The following is a 16968-nucleotide window of genomic DNA, read 5'->3' on the forward strand; positions in this document are numbered from 1 at the left end:
CTTTCTTTCTTTCTTTCTTTCTTTCTTTCTTTCTTTCTTTCTTTCTTCTTTCTTTCTTCTTTCTTTCTTCCTTCCTTTCAGTGAGTATAAGCGATAGAAGTTTATTAAGCAAGTATACAGAAAAAGCTCTCAGGAGTGAGGGTCCTGACAGGGTTAACCTCTTTCTTTTTCTTAAAATATTTTATTTATTTATTTAAGAGAGAGCGCGCGTGCAGGCACACAAGTAGGGAACGGGCAGAGGGAGAGGGACGAGCAGACTCCCCACTGAGCAGGGAGCCCAGCCAGACCCCAAGATCATGACCTGAGCCAAAGTCAGACACTCAGGTGCCCCAACAGTCCCCTCTTTTCTGAGCCAGAACATTGCATTGGATTCTTTTTTCCTCTTTTGAAAAATGTCAAACACATACAACTGTAGAGAGAATAGTATGATGATCCTCCAAGCAACCAACTTCAGCAATTATCAACCTATGGTCAGTCTTATCTCTTCTGTTCTCCTCCCCATTCCATAGCAAATCCCAGACATCTTATGCGTCGTCTATAGCTATTTCAGCTTATATTTATAGAAGATAACTACCCCTTTAAAAAAAAATGATGGCTTAATTTGGTGAGGATGCAGAGAAAGGGGAATGCCCTTACACTGTTGGTGGGAATGCAAACTGGTGCAGCCACTCTGGAAAACAGTATGGAGATTCCTCAAAAAGTTAAAAATAGAGCTACCCTATGATCCAGCAATTTATCCAAAGGATACAAACATAGGTATTCAAGGGGACACGTGCACCCCAATGTTTATAGGAGCAATGTCCACAATAGCCACGATGTTTATAGGAGCAATGTCCACAATATGGAAAGAGCCCAGATGTCTACTGACATATGAATGGATAAAGAAGATGTGATACACACACACACACACACACACACAATGGAGTGTTACTCAGCTCTCAAAAAGAATGAAATCTTGTCATTTGCAATGACGTGGATAGAACTAGAGGATATTAAGCTAAGTGGAATAAGTCAGATTAAGACAAATATCAAATGATTTCTCTCATGTGGAGTTTAAGAAACAAAACAGATGAACATAGGGGAAGGGAGGGAAAAATAAGATAAAAACAGAGAGGGAGGCAAACCATAAAAGACTCTTAACTATAGGAAACAAACTGAGGATTGCTGAAGGGGAGGTGGGTGGGGAGCCAGGGTAACTGGGTGATGGGCATTAGGGAGGGCATTTGGTGTAATGAGCACTGCGTGTTATATGCAACTGATGAATCACTAAATTCTACCCCTGAAACTAATAATGTTAACTAAATTGTATGTTAACTAAAATGTATGTTAACTAAATTGAATTTAAATTTAAAAATTTTTAAATAATAGCTTATCAAGATATAATCCATATACCATATATTTTACCCATTTAAAGTATATATTTCAATGGCTTTTACTATCACCATTTTAGAGCATTTCCATCACTTTATAAAGAAACTTGGTTTCCTTTATTATCACCTCCCTAACCCCACCCTACTACAATCACTAAACAACCATTAATCTATTTACTGTCTCCATAGATTTGGCTATTCTGGACTTTTCATATAAGAGGAATCACAGTCTGTGTTCTTTTTGTGACTGGCTTCTTTCACTTGACATAATGTTTTCAAGGTTCATCCATGCTGTAGCATGCATCAGGACTTCTTTCCTTTCTATGACTGAATGATTTTCTTTCCCCCCCACCACCTTCCTCGTCCCCTCCCCCTCCTCCCCCTCCTCCCCCACTGAATGAATGCTTTTCCACATAGAGGTGAAATGACTTCTGTCACCAACTATGCAGAGTTTGGCCAACCCTGATGGCTAAGAGCACGTCTCCACAAGATTGCCCTTACTTCAGCCACTAGTCTCAAGCTTGGGGTCCCCAGGTCTTCCTCATTCTGACCAGCTAGCAAAATTTTCAGGTGTTCCCACTATTCCTGCAGGTTCCATAATTTGCTAAAATGACTTACAGAACTCAGGAAGGCACATTATACTTACTGTATCTGACACCAATTCTCTGACACCAACTGGGTGTCCTTTTTTTTTTTTTTTTAAGATTTTATTTATTTATTTATTTGGCAGAGAGAGACACAGCGAGAGAGGGAACACAAGCAGGGGGAGTGGGAGAGGAAGAAGCAGGCTCCTCTATGATCAGGGAGCCCAAAGTGGGGCTCGATCCCAGGACCCTGGGATCATGACCTGAGCCAAAGGCAGACACTTGACTGACTAAGCCACCCAGGCGTCCCCGGTGTCCTATATTTCAATCCAATTTTGACACTAACTACCTGGAGTTAGCACCAGTTCCCACAAGGTCCTCAACAAGACTGCCCTTATTTTTTATGACAGCCACAAGTGGGGTCCCCAAGTTGCTTGCACGACTGTCTGACTTGGCTACAGATTTGGGAGTTCTGATAACTACTCTTCAGGTTCTATAACTCACTAGAATGACTCATAGAACTCAAGAAGGTGCTCTACTTATGATTACCTTTTTATTATAAATAAACAATTAGATGAAGAGGTACATAGGGCGAGGTCTGGAAGGGGCCTGAACACAGGAATTCCTGTTCCTGTGGAGTCGGGCTGTGCTGCAAGAGTTATTTTTAATTGGGGCGCCTGGGTGGCTCAGTCGGTTGGGCGACTGCCTTCGGCTCAGGTCATGATCCTGGAGTCCCTGGATCGAGTCCCTCATCAGGCTCCCTGCTCGGTGGGAAGCCTGCTTCTCTCTCTCCCGCTCCCCCTGCTTGTGTTCCCTCTCTCGCTGTGTCTCTCTCTGTCAAATAAATAAATAAAATCTTTAAAAAAAATAAAAAATAAATAAAAATAAATAAAAATCACTGGGCGCCTGGGTGGCTCAGTTGGTTAAGCGACTGCCTTCGGCTCAGGTCATGATCCTGGAGTCCCGGGATCGAGTCCCGCATTGGGCTCCCTGCTCCTTGGGAGCCTGCTTCTCCCTCTGACCCTCCTCCCTCTCATGCTCTCTGTCTCTCATTCTCTCTGTCTCAAATAAATAAATAAAATCTTTAAAAAAAAAGAGTTATTTTTAATTGAGATTTCATTATGTAAGCATGTTTCATTAAATCATAGGCTATGTGACTGAACTAAACTCCAGCCAATTACATGGTTGTTTTTTTCTGATGAGCAGCCTTCTCCATCCTGAAGCTATCTGGGGGTCCAGCCAGAAGTCACCTCACTAGCATAGCAGAAAGACTCCTATCATTCAAGAAATTCCAAAAGTTTTTGAAGCTCTGCTCCTTCAACTGGAGACAAAGACCAGATATATTCTTTATTATACCACAAGCCATTTGATGGTTTTTCACCAAGGATCCCTTATAGCAAAAGGATCATACCTGTTTGATTATCTACATTTCGTAAAGTATTTATATAAGAGAACAATAATAAAAACATGAATACGGTAGTTCCCCCTTATTTATGGAGGGTGTATTTCAAGACACCCAATAGATGCCTAAAACCACAGATAGTTCCAAACTCCATATATACTATGCTTTTTCTTATGCATACCTATGGTAAAGTTTAATTTATAAATCAGCCACAGTAAGAGATTAACAACAATAATAATAAAATAGAACAGTTATAACAATATACTATAATAAAAATTACGTGGATGTGTGTTCTCTCTTTCAAAATATCTTATTGTTGGGGCACCTGGTTGGGTCAGTTGGTTAAGCATCTGACTCTTAATTTTGGTTCAGGTCATGATCTCGGGGTCATGAGATCAAGCCCAGCATTTGGCTCCATGCTGGACATGGAGTCTGCTTAAGATTCTTTCTCACTCTCTCCCTCTGCCCCTCCCGCTGCTTGCTCATGCTTAGCGATCTCTCGCTCTAAAAAAAAAAAAGAAAGAAAAGAAAAAAGTATCTTATTGTACTGGACTCACCGCCCTCTTCTTGTGAGGATGTGAGATGATCAAATGCCTATGTGAGGAGATGAAGCAAGCTGAATGATGTAGACATTGTGACATAGCCTCGAGGAACTGAAACTGCAGAGATAAACTGTAGATAAGGGGGTAACGAATTTATGTATGCCTAACATTTGAAGGAATCAGTGTGGGGTAGGCATAGGAGGCCGTTAATTAAATTTCCCAGTCTATCGATATTATAATCTTACCAACAATGCCAGTGGTACATTATATGTTATTGTGTAGATGCAATACTAAAAACAAGAGTAATTAGTCCAGTCCATAACTCTGTTTTGTGATCAAAATGTCTCCCAGGGCAAGGCTACCTAGGTTTGCAGTCTTCCATTTTAATCTGGTCATATAGTTGAGTTGAACAGTGCTGCTATGAATATTTTGGTACAAAATTTTGTTTTACATATTCCTTTTCAATCCTTTTGCATATATACCTAGAAGTAGTATTGCTGGATCATATGGTAATTATACGTTAAACTTTTTGAGGAACAGCCAAACTGTTTTTCACAGTGGCTGTCCCATATTACATTCCCACCAGCAACATGTGAGGGTTCTTATTTATCCACATTCTCACCAACAGTTCTTTTTCTTCTTTCTTTTTATTAGAGCCATACTAGTGGGTGTGAAGTGGTGCTTCATTATGGCTTTGATTTGCATTTTCCTTAATGACCAATGATTTTGAGAATCTTTTCACATGCCTGTTTGGCCATCTGTATAGCTTCTTTGGAGAAATAACGATTTAAGTTCTTTGCCCAGGTTTTAATTATTGTTTGTCTTTTTGCAGCTCATTAATGAAGAATGATATTAAGCATCTTTTCGTGTGCTTTTCAGGCATGTGTATAGTTTCTTTGGAGGAATGACTATTTAAGTCTTTCCCCCACTTTTTTTTTTAAGATTTTATTTATTTATTTGAGAGAGAGGCTGAGAGAGAGAGAGAGCATGAGAGGGGGGAGGGTCGGGAGGGTCAGAGGGAGAAGCAGACTCCCTGCCGAGCAGGGAGCCTGATGCGGGACTCGATCCAGGGACTCCAGGATCATGACCTGAGCCGAAGGCAGTCGCTTAACCAACTGAGCCACCCAGGCGCCCAGTCTTTCCCCCACTTTTTACTTGAATTGTCTTTTTTTGTTGATGAGTTAAGGAGCTGTGTATATATCCTGGATACTAGACCATTATCAGATATATAATTTCCAAATATTTTCTCCCGTTTTGTAGGTTATCTTTTCATCTTTTTGATAATGTTCTTTGATGCAGAAAAGTTTTTATTTTTTTTAAAGATTTTATTTATTGGGGCGCCTGGGTGGCTCAGTCGTTAAGCGTCTGCCGTCCGGTCAGGTCATGATCCCAGGGTGCTGGGATCGAGCCCCGCATCTGGCTCCCTGCTTTGCGGGAAGCCTGCTTCTCCCTCTCCCACTCCCTCTACTTGTGTTCCCTCTCTCGCTGTGTCTCTCTGTGTCAAATAAATAAATAAAATCAGGGAGCCAGATGCGGGACTCGATCCCAAGACCCTGGGATCATGACCTGAGCTGAAGGCAGACGCTTAACGACTGAGCCACCCAGGCGCCCTGAAAAGTTTTTAATTTTGATGAAATTCAGTTTATTGGGTTTTTATTTGTTTTTCTTGCCTTTGGTATCATATCTCAGAATTCATTGCCAGATCAGAGGTCATGAGGATTAATTTTTGTGTTTTCTTCTAAGAGCTTTATAGTTTTATTTTTTAAAAAAGAGTTTATTTATTTATTTGACAGAGAGAGACACACACAGCAAGAGGGGGAACACAAGCAGGGGGAGTGGGAGAGGGAGAAGCAGGTTTTCCACAGAGCAGGGAGCCCGACGCAGGGCTTGATCCCAGGATCCTGGAATCATGACCTGAGCCCAAGGCAGACGCTTAACGACTGAGCCACCGAGGCGCCCCTGAGCTTTATAATTTTAATTCTTATATTTGGGTAATTGATCCATTTTGAGTTAATTTTGTATACAGTCTGAGTTAAGGATACAAATTAATTCATCTGTATCTGGATATCCAGGGGTCCCAGTGCCATTTGTTTGAAAGATTTCTTCATTGGGTGCCTGGGTGGCTCAGTCGGTCGGGCGACTGCCTTTGGCTCAGGTCATGATCCCAGAGTCCAGGGATCGAGTCCCACATCAGGCTCCCTGCTCAGCAGGGAGTCTGCTTCTCCCTCTGACCCTACCCCCTCTTGGGCTCTCTCTCACTCTCTCTCTCTCTCAAATAAATAAAATCTTAAAAAAAAAGAAAGATTTCTTCATTGAATGTTCTCGACGTCCTTGTCAAAATCAGCTGTCCATAGAAACATGGGTTTATTTCTGGACTCTCACTTCTCTCTCAATGATCTCTATGTTTGTCCTTATGCCAGTTTCACAGTGTCTTCATTACTATTGCTTCACAAAAAGCTTTGAAATCAGGAAGTGTAAGCCCTCCAACTTTGTTCTTGTTTTATAAGATTGTTTTGTCTACAGCATCTATGGAAATTCCATATGAACAAAAAGCTTAAATTCTTTTTTTTTAAGATTTTATTTATTTATTTGACAGAGAGAGACACAGCGAGAGAGGGAACACAAGCAGGGGGAGTGGGAGAGGGAGAAGCAGGCCTCCCGCGGAGCAGGGAGCCCGACGTGGGGCTCGATCCCAGGACCCTGGGATCATGACCTGAACTGAGGGCAGACACTTAACGACTTAGCCACCCAGGCGCCCCAAAAAACTTAAATTCTTATAAGACATTAATTGAATCTGTGGGTCAATTAGGGGAGAATTGACATCTTAACAATATTAAGATCCATGTATGTGAGATGTTATTCCATTTATTTAGATCTTATTTAATTTCTTTCAACAGCATTTTGTAGTTTTAGGAGTGTAAGTTTGCTCTTCTTTGGTTATATTTATTCCTAATTATTGTATTCCTTTTGATGCTATTGTAAATGAATTTTTTTGAAATTTTTTTGAAATTTCATTTTCAGTATGTTCATTGCAAGTGTATAGATATAAAATTGATTTTTGTACGTTGACCTTGTATCTTACAACTTTACTGAACTTGATTAGTTCTAATATATTTTAGTGAATCCACAAGGTTTTTTTTTAAGATTTTATTTATTTATTTGAGAGAGAGAGAATGAGAGAGAGAGAGAGAGTTTGAGAAGGGGGGAGGGTCAGAGGGAGAAGCAGGCTCCCCACTGAGCAGGGACCCTGATGTGGGACTTGATCCTGGGACTCCAGGATCATGACCTGAGCCGAAGACAGTTGCTTAACCGACTGAGCCACCCAGGTACCCCCCACAGGATTTTTTAAATATACATGATCATAAAATCTATGAATTTAGATAGTTGTACTTCTTGCTTTCCAAACTGAATGTAATTTATTTCTTTTTCTTGAGTAATTACCATGGCCGGAATCTCTAGAACAATGTCAGATGAAGGTGGTAAGGACATATATCCTTGTTTTGTTGCTCATCTCAGGGCAAAAACACCCAGTCTTTGATTATTAACTATGATATCAACTGACTTTTTTTTGTAGATGCCCTTGATCATGTTGAGGATATTCCCTTCTCTTCCTAGTTTGTTGGGTTTTTTTGTTTTGTTTTGTTTTTTTTCATGAAAGATGTTGGATTTCATCAGATGCTTCTGTGTTTATTTAGATGATCGTGTTTTTATGTTTTATTCTGATATATGGTGTATTACATTAGCTGATTTTCAGATGTTAAACCAACTTTGCATTCCTGGGATAAATCCCAATCGGTCATTGTATATAATTCTTTTTATACATTCTTCTTATAAATTGCTGGAGTCAATTTCTAGTATTTTATTGGGTTTTTTTCATTCATATTCATAAGGGAAATTGGACTATAGCTTTATTTTCTTGTGATTTGTCAAGCAGTCTTGCTTAAACATTACCACAATATCATACCTATCACATACAATACCATACCTAAAAAACACTAGTGATTTTTTTATATCCTCAAAGATCCAGGTCAGTGTTCAAATTTCTTCCATTGTAGGTAAATTGAGATGGCTCATAAAGAGGCTCTCCTGATCTAGAGAATAAGGGGGTTCTGATTTTGATAAGTGGCGGGGGGTGGGGTGTTGGAGAAAAGAAGACTCTGTGGGAAAGAGCAGAAACTCTTGACTCAGGTATAAGAACTTCTGAGGAAAAGAACTGACGTCTGTCTGGTTCCAGATGACAGCGCAGGAACAAAAGAGGAAGCTACAGGGAGACTTTTTGGCTCAGAAATGGAAGTCCTATGACCCCAGTCCTACTGTTGCAATATACAATTCATTACACCACACCAGATATCCAAATTCATTGTACATGTGGAAGTAGAACCGTTGCTTCTCTCTCTCTCTCTTTTTTAAAAGATTTTATTTATTTATTTGAGAGAGAGAATGAGATAGAGAGAGCATGAGAGGGGGGAGGGTCAGAGGGAGAAGCAGACTCCCCGCTGAGCAGGGAGCGTGATGCGGGACTCCAGGATCTTGACCTGAGCCAAAGGCAGTCGCTTAACCAACTGAGCCACCCAGGCGCCCCACGTTGCTTCTCTTAATCCATGCTTCACTCCTTGTTACTTCCTTCCCTTTCTAGGGCACATTTTTCAGCCTCGCCCTTATCAACACAACTTGCTCAATCCTTGGGTCTCAGTTGGGCTGCCCTGTGCACCCACCCTCAATTTTGCTCTGCCAGTTTTTAAGTTGTTTTTTTTTTCCCCAGAAGAAATTGTTTCATGCATCGCTGTAGATTCAGTGTATCAGTGGGAGAAGATGAGTTCAGAATCTTCCTGCATCACCCTTTTGAACAAGAACCTCTATCCACTCCCGATTTTGAATGTGTGAATCCTACTCCTAGGCTGTTGTACACTGTCAGACCAGAAAATGCCACATGCCTTGTGACTGGAACTGTGACACATACTTCATGACCTCCAACCTCAGTTAGAAAAATATTTTTATTTGACCTTAATGAAGCAAAACACTAATTAGTTTTTCCTCACTTAACTCATGGCAGTAATAATGCCTCAGCCCGCTCTTTCCATTCATTCAATCAATTTTTTAGTAAAGATTTATGGAGCACCTACCGTGTGCCAGGGACTGTCTTTGGGACAAGAGATTCAGAAGTAAACAAGATTGACACCGCTGCTGCTCTGAGCAAGTGTCATGGAACTTCCAACACAATATTCAACAAACAAAAAAGTCACAAATAAAGATGATTTCCAATTGAGATTAATGCTGTGAAGAAAATAACGTACAACGTTGTGATCAGGATAACGAGGCAGGAGGGGCTCCTTCAGATGAGGTAACGTTTAAATTGAATCCTGAACAATGAGGTGCCTGCCATAGAAAGATCTGTATTTAGAGTGAATTTGGTAGAAGTTCCATAGTCTCCTGTTACCTCAGGACCATCTTTACCCAAATACCCTGCTTTCCAGCCTGGTGACTATAAGTTGACTGCTTGTGTGCTTATCTGAAGGCCAACCCCTTTACTGGTGAATTAGGTACCAGTCCTCTTCTACCTATTCAAGGTCATTCCTCCGGCAGGACTCTCTTCTTTCTCCTACATCATCAAGTTCCCTCTCTACTGGATTATTCCCATGCTATTTCTCTTATCTTAAAAACCAATTAACATGGGGCGCCTGGATGGCTCAGTCGGTTAAGGACCAACTCTTGATTTCAGCTCAGGCCATGGTCTCATTGTTGTGGGTTGGAGCCCCATGTCAGGCTCTGCGTGTCAGGAATCTGCTTGAGATTCTCTCTCCCTTTCCCTCTGCCCCTCCCCCCACTTGCACGTGTGTGATCTTTCTCTCTTTAAAAAACATAAATCTTTTTTAAAAATCAGTTAACGTAACACCATACTCAATAGTGAAAGACTGAAAACTTACCCTCTAAAATCAGGATCAAGACAAGGATGCCGACTTTTGCCACTTCTATTTTTTTTAAAGATTTTATCTATTTATTTGAGAGAGAGAGAATGAGAGAGAGAGCACATGAGAGGGGGAGGGTCAGAGGGAGAAGCAAACTCCCCGCTGAGCAGGGAGCCCAATGTGGGACTCAATCCGGGGACTCCAGGATCATGACCTGATTCGAAGGCAACCGCTCAACCAACTGAGCCACCCAGGCGCCCCTTGCCACTTCTATTTAACATAGTGGAATCCTAGCTAAAGAAATTAGGCAAGAAAAAGAAATAAAAAGAAGAAGTAAAATTATCTCTATTCGCAAATGACATGATCTTATATGTAGAAAATCGTAAAGAGGGGCGCTGGGTGGCTCAGTCAGCGAGGCGTCCAACCTTTGGGTCCGCTCAGGTCATGATCTCATGCATTGCGGGTTCGAGCCCTCCGATGGGCTCCGTGCTCAGTGGGGAATCTGCTTGAAGAGTCTCTCCCTCTGCCTCTCCCCCCATTCACTCATGAGAGCTCTCTCTCTCTAATAAATAAATAAATAAATCTTTTTTTTTAAAAAGAAAATCATAAAGACTCCACATACAAAAAACTGTTAGAATAAACAAATTCAGGAAATTTTCAGGATACAAAATTAACAAATAAAGTCCAGTAAGTTTTGGGATGCCTGGGTGGCTTAGTCAGTTAAGTGTCTGCCTTCCACTCAGGTCATGATCCCAGGGTCCTGGGATCGAGTCCTGCATCAGGCTCCTTGCCGGCTTCTCCCTGCTTCTCCCTCTGCCTGCCACTCCCCCTGCTTGTGCTCTCTTTCTCTCTCTGACATATAAATAAATAAAATCTTAAAAAAAAAAATCCAGTGAGTTTCTATACACTGATGATGAACAATCTGAACAAGAAATTAAGAAAAACAATTCCATGGGCGCCTGGGTGGCTCAGTTGGTTAAGCGACTGCCTTCGGCTCAGGTCATGATCCTGGAGTCCTGGGATCGAGTCCCACATCGGGCTCCTGGCTCAGCAGGGAGCCTGCTTCTCCCTGTGACCCTATCCCCTCTCATGCTGTTTCTCTCTCTCTCTCTCAAATAAATAAATAAATAAAATCTTAAAAAAAAAAAAGAAAAACAATTCCATTTATAATAGCATTAAAAAGAATAAAATACTTGGGAATTAACCAAAGACTTGTGGCGTGAAAACTACAAAACATTGCTGAAATAATTAAAGACACAACTAAATTGGGGCACCGGGGTGGCTCAGTTGTTTAAGCATCTGCCTTCTGCTCTCTCTATCTCTCTCTGTCAAATAAATATTTATTATTTGACAAGCAGGGGGAGGGGAAGAGGGAGAAACAGGCTCCCCGCTGAGCAGGGAGCCCAACTTGGGGCTCGATCCCAGGACTCTGGGATCATGACCTGAGCCGAAAGCAGTCATCCAACCAACTGAGCCACCCAGGCGCCCCTAAATAAAATATTTTTAAAAAACTTTCTAACCACTCATTCTTGACTTTTAAACTTACCTCCTCATAGTTTGGTAATTAAACAGTGTGTGGGCTGGCACTTGCCATAGATGACATTTTGAATAGCATTGCCTTACAAGGCCCTACATAATCTGGCCCTGCTATCCTCTCATGTTTTCTCTTACTGTTCTTCCCTACCACCCCTGCTCACCCTGCTTCAGCCACACTGGCCTCCTTTTTGTTTCCTTTACCATTCCAAAGACCTCAGAATTTTTGTGCTTGCCATTGTTTCTGCCTGAAATGCTATTCCCGCAGATATCCTCCAGCTCACTTTCCCAATTCACTCAGGAGTTTGCTCAAATATCCCTATCAGAGAGACCTTCCTAACACTCTCATATAACATATCAATCCTCAACACTCTGTCCTCTTCACAACACTTACCATAGTCTGATATATTATATGTTTATTGTCTTCCCCTCAGCCCCACTATCCAACTAGAATCTGAATTCCATATGAACAAGAATTTCTGTATTACTCCCGCTCTATCCACAGGGTTTAGCATAGTCCCTGGCACATAACTGGCACTTGAATGAATCAATGTCTCCAGCTTCCATCACTGTGATCTCCAGCCCTACCTAATCAGTTATAATTCCCAGATCTGGCCATATACTGTCAGGTTTCTGAGCCTTTTAAAGTACCCATTTTTGCCTGGGAATGTCCTTCCTGAGGAAGTGATATTCAACTCTCAGACCCAGATTAAATGTCTCCTTTCCTATACAGCCTTCCAGAGGAACTCATAGAGTTGATCCCTCCCACTCGTTGAATTACAACTATCTTTTCTGTGTACATCTCCCTTATTGGATTGAGAATTCCCTGAGAACATGGATGTTTTGGATTCATCTCTTTGTATATCAGGATCGTAACACAGAGCTTGAGGTTGAGCAGGGGTTCCATAACTTTGATGAAGAGTGCTCAAAGCTATTCAGATGTAAAGAGCTGCTTGAGGTCATTAGTTCTCTGACACTGGAAATGTTCCACGAGGCTGGATTAAATCCTCTTGGAGATGTTCCAGGGGGTTTCCTGACTGTGGTTGGCGGTTTATTTACCTGTCCCTGTGGATTCTTTGAGTCTGTGGTCTGGTAACCTGTGTAACTCTTCCAACAATGCTACTTTGCATCCTCATTCCTACCTGTGTGGCTCTGGACACTGGAGGGAGGCAGGCCAGAGGGCTGTGCTTATATTCTCCCTGCCCCCCCATCCCTCTCCCAGGTCCTCTGTGAGGCAGGTGTCTAGCTCTCTGATGGATGTGGCTGCCTCCTCGATGTAAAGAAGGGACTCCTAGGAGGAACAGTACCTCTTGGCTGATGCCCTGGGTCCCTGAGATAATGTGGTTTGGAGGGCACATGTCGTTAATTGCCCTGTGAAAGGTCTAAGAGGCTGTGACAGGTCTAAGCTATTATCCTATCTGCAAATTAAAGATCCAGCCAGAAACAATTATACACACATTTACTAACCTAATGACAAGATATCTGGTTCAGAGATAGACTGTTTAATGACAGCATCTTGGAACAGTCCTCCATGCACAAATTCCCCATTAGATGACACAGTGAAAGCCAGTGTACCTGTGTGTGCAGAGGGGCTTTACACAGCAGAAGAGAAACCCTGAAATTATGAAACTCAGAACTTATGTAGGACAGGTGGCAGAGCTGTCCCTTCTCCCTGGAGAGTGGGAGAGAGAAAGAGAGAGAGAGAATAAGCAAGTAACTCCGGGTTTTATTACCTTTGAAAGGCGGAGCAGCTGGCTCTTGGAAAGTGCACCAGAGAGGAAACATTCTGTATCTTCCTAGGCATGTTTACCATTCAAACATCCTTCAACATGGGTGTAAGTAATCTCAGAAAGCCAGATTGTACAGAAACCCCCGTTTCTCAGGCACAGTCCTGGACAGGAAACTCCCTGCCTCTTCCGCCCTTTAAGTTCTATTCTTAGGTTTCTAGGGAATTAGGATGAAGAACGCTAAATATAATGGATTCCACAGCCAGCACTGTGCCCCAGCAGATCACAGACACATTGAGTGAATGACACAAATCGTTGTTTCAGATTTTAATGAAGATGGGGCAGAGGGTTGGTTGGTTAAAAAAAAAAAAAAAAAAGACGTCCCGATAAGGCTTCCCTGGAGCCAGGGCAATCCGAGCCAATTCATTTGTCTCTCGGGGGCCTTAGGTGAAGCCTCCTACCCTTTGAAACACCACGAAGGTTCCTGACATCCCCACCGCCAGGGCCGAAGGCGCACAGGCTGGGACCACGCCAGACTGCATCGGGTCTTCTTGGTAGTTGGAGCCTTCAGGGTCCAGAAAGGGATTCCCATCCAGTGTCAGGTTACTCACCTTGGGCAGCTCTTCTGGCCGAGGCTCTCTGTTCAGCTTGTTGCACCTAAGATCAAGCACGCTAAGCCTGGCCGGTAGTCCCTTAGGCACCTGCTCCAGCCCAGCGAAGGACAAGTTGAGAGAGGTCAGTGTGCTGGGCCAGACACACCCAGGAGCGCCGGGGGCGGGGGCGCGCAGCGAGTTGTGGCTGAGGTCTAGGCGGTGGGGTTGCACACCCGCCACCGCCATCGCCAAGCACACGCCGTTGGGCGTCTCTATCCCGGCGTTCCGTAAAACTAGAGCCTGGAGGGCCGGGAACTTGTGCGGACAGAGAGCTGCTGTCAGTCCGCGCTCGCCCAGTCGGGGATTGTCGGATAGGTCCAAGGTGGTGAGGGCCGGGAAGGCGCGGAGCTGCGCGCAGGAAAAAGCAAGCGAGTGGGCTTGCGCAACGTTCAGTACCTTGAGGCCGGGCTTCAGCCACGGCTGCAGTTCGGCGAGCCAGGCACCTCCCGTTGCCCACGACACGTTCCGGAGACTGAGGGTGGAGAGCGCAGGCCCAGTGGCGTCCCGAGGCGGCGGCGGCGTGGCGCCGGTTACCTCCAGGTCCTGGAGCGTCAGTTCCTTGAGGCGGGAGTACCCCAGCGCACGCAAGAAGGCGGCCACAAGGGGAGCGGGAACCTGTGCGGAGGCCACTGTGAGGCGCCGCAAGCGCAGAGCCTTGACCATGTCGGCGTACTGCTTCGGGTCCGTGTCCGTGGCTTTTAGGAATTGTTGCAGGCTGCGGCCGCCGCCGTGGATCTCCACCTCGACGGCACTTACACACTGGAAGGCGCTGGACCACTCGGGCTCCGGATCCGTGAAGTTGCAGAAGCAGCGGAAATCCTCGTCGTCCACTTCGCAGGGCTCGAGTGCGGGCTCCGAGACGCACAGCGCTGGCGGCAGCAGGAGCAGCAGCAACAAGCAGAGCACCTAGGAAGAAAGCGGAGGTCAGGGCGGCGCCAGTCAGCCCCTGAGGTTCCTCGAGCAGCTCCCTTTCGGCCCCAAGACCTACACTCACCATGGTCGATTGCGGCTCCGAGCCTCTGCGTCCAGGCAGGCTCAGGGAAGGGCTCCGGCTTCCTTCCTACACAGCCGCACTCCCTGGTTTCTAGGCTCCACACGCGTATCTGTCCTCTTGGGCAGCCTGAGAGTTATGTAACCCTGGATGTCACTCTGTTCTTTTCTCTGTGAACCCTGGTCACTCTCCACCTGTCTGCCACCCAACTACTCCATGCAGTGTACCCTTCTGGGAAGTTTTGCAATGAGGGATGTTGCCAGGACTGGAACAGGAAGGATCATGTAGGGCATGTAGAGTGCAATGCCCCCAGCAGTGCCCTGATGAGTCAGACACCCCAGGCTTGTTTGCTAGCTTTGGGGAAAGAAAAATCCCTAGTGCTTCAGGCCAGAACTCTCACCTCCCCCTGCCTTTATCCCAGCGATTCAACCGGGGTAGTTTTTTAACTTTTCCCTAGTCTTGGTGGTTACTATTAACTTACCGACACCCAATCCAATCCCCTGAATACCCTCGGATATTTAACTAGATATGTTGCAGAGGAGATTGCAAACTTCATCTGTTGACTCCAAGGGATAGAGTGAAGTTCAAGAGTAAGTTGGTCTGAAGAACAACTCCCTTCCTTTTTTTTTTTTTGCTGACTTGTTCTTTATTAAGAAAATAACAGCTTTATTTTTTCAAAGATTATTTATTTGTTTGTTTGAGAGAGTGAGAGAGAGAGAGAGAGAGAGAGTGGGGTGAGGAGCAGAGGGAGAGGGACAAGCAGACTCCTCACCCAGCACCCAGCCTGATGAAGGGCTGAATACCAGGATCCTGAGATCATGACCTGAGCCGAAACCAAGAGTGGGACACTCAGCCGACTGAGCCACTCAGGAGCCCCAGCTTTCTTTTTTAAAAAACATTTATTTATTCATTTCAGAAAGAGAGAGTGCTCGAGCAGGGGTGGGGGGGCAGAGGGAGAGGGAGAAGCAGACTCCCTGCTGAGTGAGGAGCCCCACGCAGGGCTCAATCCCAGGGCCCTGAGATCATGATCTGAGCCAAAATCAAGACAAGATTCTTAACTGACTGAACCACTCAGGCTTTAAAATAATAGCTTTCTTGGGCGCCTGGGTGGCTCAGTTGGTTAAGCGACTGCCTTCGGCTCAGGTCATGATCCTGGAGTCCTGGGATCGAGTCCCGCATCGGGCTCCCTGCTCGGCAGGGAGTCTGCTTCTCCCTCTGACCCTCCTCCCTCTCATGCTCTCTGTCTCTTATTCTCTCTCGCGCAAATAAATAAAATCTTTAAAAAATAAATAAATAAAATAATAGCTTTCTTAAAAGTAGAGGTGTTTAACAGAGACACATTGGCCAAGTAGCTCCATCTCTTGCAGTTTCCATTTCCTTGCCCTGAAATTGAGAAACAGGTATTTCTAACCTAGTTTTCCCCCTTGTGCCTAGCTCTCCCTTGCCCTTCCCCCTCCAACACAGATCCTATGTCCTGGGAAGGAAAGGCTGGACCTTTGTTGAATGAGGTTAATTAGTAACTCACCTGTTTTGCCAAGAAAAAGAAAAAGCAAGTGTCCCAGAGGGTGAATAGGGGCTGTGCTTTTACAACCACCCTCACAGTTCTTCATCTGTAAATTCTGAGGCAAGAGCTATATTAAAGATGTTTGAATTCTCACTTCTCCTATTTTTTTTATAAATGGCTTCACATCTCATTCCAAACAAGGAGGTTTCATTAGACCTCACTGCTCCCTGTGTATCTTGTTGGGCATGCCCTGATATCCTGAGCCATGCCCCAAGGCCAGCCAAGCCAGGTCACTGGAAAATCCCCGAGGACCAAGAATGTGAGTATAGCTCAGTGTTAAATACACTGACTCTGTGGTCAGACAGCCAGGCTTGGAATCCCAGCTCTACCACTAAGGTTGTAATACTTGGGCAAGTTTCTGGGCCTCAGATTTCTGGGCTCCTGATTTGTAAAATGGATAAAATGGTAGTACTTGTCTATGACTACACAGCCACACCTATTAAGAGTAGTCCTGATTTTTATGTTCTTCTTCAGTGCCTCTACATTCAGAAGACTCAGGCCACTGAAGCCTGCTCCTTAGCAAATCCCATTATTTTAAGGGAGGCACTCTGGATGACGACTGCAAGCAAAGAGGGGCAATAATGGTTCTGCAAGGATCCTCAACTCACACCTTGATTCAACAAATATCTATCATTTGTCTACCAAGTGTCAGGGCTGGTACAAAGCCCAGGGATGCAGACATGACCATCACACCAT

The 16968-nt window shown here is 44.2% G+C and overlaps 2 protein-coding genes across 2 annotated transcripts in view; both read right to left on the bottom strand.

Moving 5' to 3' along the window:
- Nucleotides 1-13281, bottom strand: part of LOC118016720 — a 22784-nt gene extending 9503 nt beyond the window's left edge. Inside the window, exon 1 of the mRNA XM_035014299.1 lies at nt 13071-13281. Coding sequence (XP_034870190.1) covers nt 13071-13122 — 52 coding nt within the window. The 5' untranslated portion in view covers nt 13123-13281. The remainder of the gene's footprint in view (nt 1-13070) is intronic.
- A 95-nt stretch (nt 13282-13376) lies between these two features.
- Nucleotides 13377-15101, bottom strand: CD14 (CD14 molecule). The gene is made up of 2 exons (XM_035014297.1): nt 14712-15101; nt 13377-14623 (listed from the first exon to the last, which is right to left on the bottom strand). The coding sequence occupies exons 1-2, from the start codon at nt 14712-14714 to the stop codon at nt 13508-13510; spliced, it is 1119 nt and encodes a 372-aa protein (XP_034870188.1). The 5' UTR covers nt 14715-15101; the 3' UTR covers nt 13377-13507.
- Between the last annotated feature and the right edge of the window lie 1867 nt (nt 15102-16968).

This window comes from Mirounga leonina, unplaced genomic scaffold, assembly GCF_011800145.1.
Source record: "Mirounga leonina isolate KUSES-001 unplaced genomic scaffold, KU_Mleo_1.0 Mir_168, whole genome shotgun sequence".
NCBI classification, from domain to species: domain Eukaryota; kingdom Metazoa; phylum Chordata; class Mammalia; order Carnivora; family Phocidae; genus Mirounga; species Mirounga leonina.